This window comes from Hirsutella rhossiliensis (genome assembly GCF_020360975.1).
Source record: "Hirsutella rhossiliensis strain HR02 chromosome Unknown scaffold00006, whole genome shotgun sequence".
Lineage (NCBI taxonomy): Eukaryota > Fungi > Ascomycota > Sordariomycetes > Hypocreales > Ophiocordycipitaceae > Hirsutella > Hirsutella rhossiliensis.
In genome coordinates, this window is record NW_025408672.1 from 589679 (window position 1) to 596902 (window position 7224).

General features: G+C 45.1%; 2 protein-coding genes across 2 annotated transcripts; one reads left to right on the forward strand and one right to left on the reverse strand.

The window, feature by feature from the left end:
- Positions 1-323: 323 nt before the first annotated feature.
- HRG_06313 (subtilase family domain-containing protein) lies at positions 324-1831 on the reverse strand (the record flags this gene model as incomplete). Its single annotated transcript, XM_044864784.1, has 3 exons — positions 324-1343; positions 1408-1653; positions 1706-1831. The coding sequence occupies 3 exons, from the start codon at positions 1829-1831 to the stop codon at positions 324-326; spliced, it is 1392 nt and encodes a 463-aa protein (XP_044719724.1).
- A 2360-nt stretch (positions 1832-4191) lies between these two features.
- On the forward strand, positions 4192-6279 carry HRG_06314 (subtilisin-like protease; the record flags this gene model as incomplete). The annotated part of the gene is made up of 12 exons (XM_044864785.1): positions 4192-4298; positions 4363-4459; positions 4515-4653; positions 4715-4796; positions 4856-4928; positions 5073-5110; positions 5160-5241; positions 5303-5363; positions 5431-5507; positions 5574-5705; positions 5756-5841; positions 5901-6279. 12 exons carry the CDS (start codon positions 4192-4194, stop codon positions 6277-6279), a joined length of 1353 nt encoding a protein of 450 aa, XP_044719725.1.
- Between the last annotated feature and the right edge of the window lie 945 nt (positions 6280-7224).

The window sequence follows — 7224 nt, forward strand, 5'->3', positions numbered from 1 at the left end:
TTTGACAGTTCTCATGTGTGGTCAATTAACAAAGCTGTCGCTTAGTCAGTTTCGTTCCCTTCTATCACACGCATACTGTCGGCCTCTGCATCATGGGGGGTTCTATTAGTAGCGCGACCACTGCTTTTGCCCTTTTGGGGCCAAGACCCCTTACAGATATGCTGTTTGAGTGCCAATATGGCAACTATTTATTCCCTTTCTATTAGATATATATTGAAAGGGGGCACATACGACTAGCTCGACTAAATAGCAAGTTAATAATAGATCTTTATGCTATAACGTGTAGTATATCAAAGTATACAAGGCAAGATAAGTCTGCAGCTTTACACAGCTTCACACGGCTTCCGCTGCTTGCCATTATTGTTATTAGCAACCCGATTTGGCACGCCACCAAGTTCACCCTTTACTTGATCCTTTGTAGAAGTTTGGAAGAGGAAGTCTGTAATCTTCTGAGCATCAGTTATGCCGTAAACTGACATAGCATTCAAGACGAGGCCGGCAACATGGGGCGCAGCCATTGAGGTGCCAGTCTTTTTCGCATTGCCGGTATCCTTCTTATATGTAACCGACGGGATCTGCGCTCCTGGGGCGAAAATATCGACCACAGGCCCCAAGTTACAGTAAGACGCAACGCTCCAGTCTGTGTTAATACTTCCAACAGTTATGGCATTCGGTGAGCGAGCAGGCGACCCCCAGGCACATTTGCCCTCGTTACCTGAGGCAGCGACAGTCAACACGCCCTTCTTGAAAACCTTGTCGATAAGATTGTCTAAAGCTTCCGAAATGCCGATATTGAGAGACATGTTAATCACGGCCCTGCCAAGGCGATTTTTTTTTTCAATATCCTCCATGATCCAATGGACGGCGTTTATCATTGTAGTAGCGGCAATTGCTCCGTCTTGCGTCACCTTCACAGATATGATGTGAGCATTCTTGACCACACCGTAGGTCTTAGAGGCAATGATTCCAGCGACGTGGGTACCGTGTCCTTTTTTGTCTTCGTAGTCGTCCTTATATCGAGTCCAGCCATTTTCAGCTCGGCCCTCAAATTCTTTATGTGTAATTCGAACACCCGAATCGACGACATAGGCGTAGGTGTTGCTCCCGGCATCAGAATCGTAATAGTACTTGTATAAAGCTGAAGGCCGCCATTTTTTTGTGGCAAATCTGTGAGAGATATCCCGAAGGTTGTGAGGCGCCCAGCGCTGGGTAACTAACGTCCCTGCTCTCCTTTGTACACGTGTTGGCGGCTTTAATGACTCGTTTTCCACCTCTGAATCTGTCTCCAGTTCGCGGAGGGTTAGGTTGGCATGTATGATCTGATCCTTTTCCACGGATTTGACCTTGATCAAAGTCAGCCTTTTGGTAATGTAACTTCGAAGGCCGGATTCAGAGTGGTGCACTTACTTGGGGCTGTTTACGGATATAATCAATGACTTGTGATGCGAAGCTACCTGTATAACCATGAAACCCGTATTTCTCCCCGAAAAAGGTGTCCTGACGACCCTTGAACTGACGATCGCTACTATTAAGACTGGCCCGGTGCTTGGAATCTACCAATTGAAGGTGAGATTCAAGATCCTTATCTTTTAAGCCGTCTTGCATAGCCACGATATATATCTCTTCACTATTGCCAGAGTCGTTCGTAATCGACTAGATGTGTCAGTTTCTATATGCATTTACTCCAATTTCTAGGCGTGCTTACATGTCCGCTTGGTTCTGTAACTGAACCCGAATCCAGTGTATTCTCCGGCCCAGGACCCGTTCGGTCATTGACTATGCGCGCAACCCCCCCAGTAAGGACAGCCAAAAAGAGAGTTGTAATCTTCATCCTTTTTAGAGCAGTGAAAGCAGGGTCCTGGTGACAAAATTGTGGTTAAAATCCGGGATTCTCTAAGAGAAGTTGACGCATTTGTAAATTGTAGTAGAGCGACTATACAGGTCATGTTTAAGAGTATATAGACATATATAGATTGTAATAGTGATGCCATCCCAGTCACGCTCTATTATAGATTATAACAGTGCTGATATCCGAGCCAGGCTTGAAATTAGATTATAACAGTCATGCTATCAGTTGTGCTTAAGATTGAACTGATTAGCCCAGCTCTATTAAAAGCAGGGGTTCTGTCACTTTGAAAGATAATCATTAGCTGCCGATAATCCGTAAAGGGATGCATAATTCAGCCGATTTACCTTGTCCGTCACGGGACCGCTCGATATACCCCGGGCCATGAAAAAGCCTCAACGCACCAATTGCAGCCGTGCGATACTGCAAAGGGTCATAATGAAGTCTCATCAAGGCACCGAGTCACGCGCACCTTGCAGCGATACATTTTCTTTGAATATCATCCGGAAAACCGCATCGCGTCGCACCAGACGAGGCAGCTTGTGCTTGGGTTTGTGATGCTGGGAGCTCAGACGCTCTACTTGGAGGAGTTGAGGTTGCTTCATCTTCTGGCACGACACGTGTCGAGGAAGTGCGGGAGGCTCTAGCACAGCAGAGAGAAGCAGGATGAGACCACCTTCGGATCAGATCTGCGGGGACATGCTTGGCAATTCCTCATCAGGTGGCCCATGGTCATGCCCATCAAATTTAGTAGGAGAATCTGATTCTGCTCCTGCAAAGTCCTGAGTATGTGAAGGCATGGGCTGCGGCGCGGGTACACTTGTCTGTGCTGAAGCGTCATGCTATCACAGCATTTTTGCGATATAGCTAGGCCTAATGCTATTATGGGCTATCGAGAACAGGGTGTAAAAATCGAAGACTGCCCTACACCTGGTATACGACCGCGGGATAGCCAGATTCAGTCAGTTATCGCCAAGTGTAATAAGGTCAGTTTACTAAGAGCTGGGCACTACTTTGTAATCTCGAATTCGTGTTCATCAGGTGTTCGAGATTATGAGTCGTATAAAACAATGCGCTATTCTAGCATGGTTTCCAATGGAAGCTCGTCTCCCTCTAGGCGCGACGGAATCTGGCTAGTCTGTGAGTGGGCGCCGTCTTCATGCCTGCGCCTGCGAGGCTGACTGAGAGGAATCAGGCCACAGGGCTCCAAGAAGGCCGCCTCCTGGTCACTGCAGTGATTTTACAAGCAGCAGATACCGTATTGTCTCGAGAATTCGAGCCCGTCTTGGTAAGGGGAACCCTGTAGAGAAGTACCTTTAATCTGTCCTCATTCGTATGGGCAACCCAGCTTTTAGCGATCGCCAAGGCTGGCTCAACTTTTTGAGATCATGCGGTATAGCAGAACAGCCCTGTCAAACGTGATGAATACGGCTCTGCCAAGAAAAATGGTGGCACCCATAGTAGAGGCATTTCTAGAGCATATTACATTGTGACTACACATCCCTACTGCAAGTCTGCGTCTGCCTTAAATTATTTCAGGTATCGTGGATCAGATTTGAATTATATGATGACAGTCGGACAGACGCAATAAAGAGTTAGCAACATCAACCCGACTCGTCATCATAAGCCTACCTACATGTACTGATCGAAGCTCCTCAAGATCATTTCATATCCTTTCTCAAGCCTCGATATTCCTCTGGCATACACGTTTACTTATTTTCATGATTCCACAATGAAGATGCTCTGGCTATTTCTCGCCGTTTTCTCAGTACTCCTGAAGTCTACCGAAACTCGGAGTCTTGGCCACCCAAAGGACTGCGTCACAGACCCTAAGTCTGGCCAGGAGATAATCAACCCCGAAGTTATCTCTCAAGGGGTGGATGGAGAGTCGAGCTCAATTTACAAGAGAGATGGCGCCGTTTGCCTTAGAAGTCGGGACGCCGACGATGATGACGAAGATGAGACCGGTGTCGCAGACACCGGCAAACGCCCACCCAAACCCGAACGGACTCAGAGAAGCGGCGTTGGTCTCCTAAATTGGGGACAAGGGTAATCAACTCCCACCAATGTCAATCTCGTCAGAGATCCAATCATCGTTCTGACTTTGAACTAGTTATAATACGTTTTTGGGTAAAGGAGTGATGCCTGACGCCGTGATCTTGCGCGACGGAAAGAAGAAAAGGAATCTACCTGCGGCACTTGGCCAAGAGCTGCTTAACCAAACCACGACATTGAAGTTTAACTTTACGGCACCTAGCGCGAATTTGACCCACGTGGATCCGACATCTTATTTCATCCCACCTGACGCAGACACGATTATTGACGAAGCCCTCGCCGATCTAGACATGGCTGAACAAAACGTGGCGGAACAAAACATACATGCTCGGGCCGCTGACCAGCAGGACTGCACTGGTAGTCTAAAAGCATACTACAAGCTCACAGAATCTTTTGAGTAAGACCCTAATTAAATGAACAAGGTCTAAGAAATGTTACGCTAACTACAGAATGCATTGCAGCAAGTATTTAAAGACCCTTGACATAAGCGCCTCGGCGACTGTATCTGGTTGGGGCCAAAGTGCATCTGTGTCAGGCAGCTATCTAGATCAGGCCGAGGTAGGTATTCCATTCAAACCATCCTTATCAGAAAATGCACTAACAATTATCCTAGCTGTCTAAGGATGGCTTAACATACGTAGCTATAATCGACGTTCAGAGACAGTCGGATTCTAACAGCGGATTCGAATTCAATAAAAAGAACTACAATGGGGCAACATTTGCTCAGGACTATGGCGATCGATGGATTCGTGGTAAGCCCCTATCTTCAACTTGACGTTAGAATTAAGTAAAAGCTCACATCACTTTTTTTAGGCTTCCACACGGGTGGGAAAATGATTGCTCGGCTGTCCTTTGATAGCAAAGGATCTGTTAGCAAGGATGAGTTGAAAGTACAGTAAGTTTTCCAGCCTAAAGTTGCGAAGGTACATGACTTTAATTAATGTTCCCATTCAGCGCCGAGGCTTCATTAAAGTTCTGGGGAGTTAGCGGGGATCTCAGCGCATCAGTCAAGAAGAGCATGGAAGATGTAAGTAAGCATGCTGATGTGGAGGTATCGCTATTTTATGAGGGAGATCTAGGTAGAGTTATGGGGGAGTCAGGGTCACCTGAAAAAGTTGAGTCGGTTTCTGCGGAGGGATCATTTAAGCAAGTCAAATCATGGGCCGACCAGTTTATTAACAATGCCTGCCGACACAATTACGAGTACCGGTAAGTGAGATCGCTCGTCATAAAGGTATGGATCTGACAGGTTTACTAGGCCCCTTCTCGACGAATATAGAAATGCCGACAACTTTCCCAAGGGTCAAAAGATACTTGACTACCGCATTGCGCATCTAGTGGTAGGCACTGCTGCACAGGATGTACCTGCCTTGGAAATGTCCAAACTGACACGAAATGTAGTCTTACAAAGTTTTAAGGGAACTCGTCCGAATCTCGGAAATGTCGCAGTATCTGCAACGTCGTAAGATGCCTAGCGCCCCTATCTATCTAACCCAAACATGGTTGAAGTTTCTAATATCATATAATAGTCGAATTGCATGAGGACGAGCTAAAAGACGACATTGAGTTTGCCAGTCTTGAGATGGTAGAAGCAAGTAAGAATTGGGTATGTTTACACTTCACTACAAAAACACAACTGTTGAAATCATCACTAACATGCATCTGATGGTAGGTTGACTCTAATGCCGAGAAGCCGGAGAGTGCTATACAGACGGGAAGGGACCTCATCAAAAAATTTAGAACGGATTTTTATGATAAGTACGAAAATCTTATGCGCCACGACGTCTATATATCTGGTGTGGAGGTAAGAGTATTTCCGCATGACAAATTCACTCGTTGCTAATACTATGACAGGTGATATACGGCGACCAACCACCAGCGACTCGGGTCCTCGAGATCTTACATCACATCGAGGATATTAATCATAACATGGGTGGAGAGTAAGTTCCAGCTAGTCCTTGCCCGTTCCCCGATGTTGATGCTTAATACTTCTACCTAGGTTTGTTTGGCTTGTTCCAATCTATACCGCGCGTCGCGATGAAGCTTGCACTTCTTTTAAGGTAATCATCCAGGACGGGGGACTTGCCGGGTTCAAAGATCTCTCAAAGGGTGCAGGAGGCAAGAACCGGTATCTCCAGTGCGAAAAGACTCCATCGGAAGACAAAATCCGACGATTGGCGCTGGTTCGAGGACTTGAAAACGCTCAGGATTATCTCGATGAACTTGACCATGGCTTCCGGGGCAAAACGGAAAATATAAACGAGGGGCGTGGGGATTCGAACGATATATTGCATCTTCTGTGGGCATTTGATGGCAAACGAGACGAAGCTTCAAAAAAGGACGTGCGGGATTTCTATAACGTGCCGGTGGTAAATTAGCTATAGCCTTGCAGGCCACAGCGCAACTGGCTGGCAAAGCCTTTTTACTTACGCATAATGAGCCGCACATTTCCGTGCGTTCGTTTTGCTTACCCTTTGTTCTTTAGATAATTTTGCAGTAATTAGCTCATGCTATCTTCGACCCTTATTAAGGCGAAATGATTTATCTAACAGGCTCTTAACGTGGCAGCGGGGAGTTGATTTTGTCCTCTAAGTTTAGTAAATAGTAATGCCTAGGGTCTAGAATTTTACTATAATAACGGAGTTTTATTATTATTTATTTATTACTTATATATAGCCTCTAGGGCTATAGCGAGGCTTATAGAGGCAAGGCCTTTATAAGTAGTCCTAGCTAGCTATATAACTTTAAGAAGCCTATAACTAATTAAGGAAGGGGTTTTATAAGGAAATATAAAGGTAATATAAGAGAGGTTAATTTAGTTAGTCCCTTACTAGTTCTTTTACTCTTAATAGCTTTTTAAGGCTTATAGGTTACTCCTTTATGAACTATATAGCTATACTTATCTTAGTTATTACTAGGAAGGCTAGAAGGGCTTTCTTTTTAAGCGGCGAGCTATAAAGAAAAGCTTAGCTAAGGGTTTTCTATAGTCTTAAAAGAAGGGCCTTATAAAAGTCCCTTCTCTCTTCCTTATAGTTAGGGCACCTTAGTATAAGATGCTTTACTATATACCTTTCTTACTTATAGCGGTAGGTATCGAGGCTAACCTTATTAGCCTTCTTTAAAAAAGATAGTAAGAAGCTAGCCTTAAAGAGAAGCTAAAAATAAGCTAATAAAACCGGTCTAGGCCCTATAAGCTCTTTTTCTAAGCTAAGGGCTAAGTATAGGCCCTTTTAAATAAAGGTATAGTATCTACCTAAGCCCTTAGCCCTAGAGCTTTTAGCTACTTAATTAGCTTATAGACCCTTTTATAGGTCCTTAGTTAC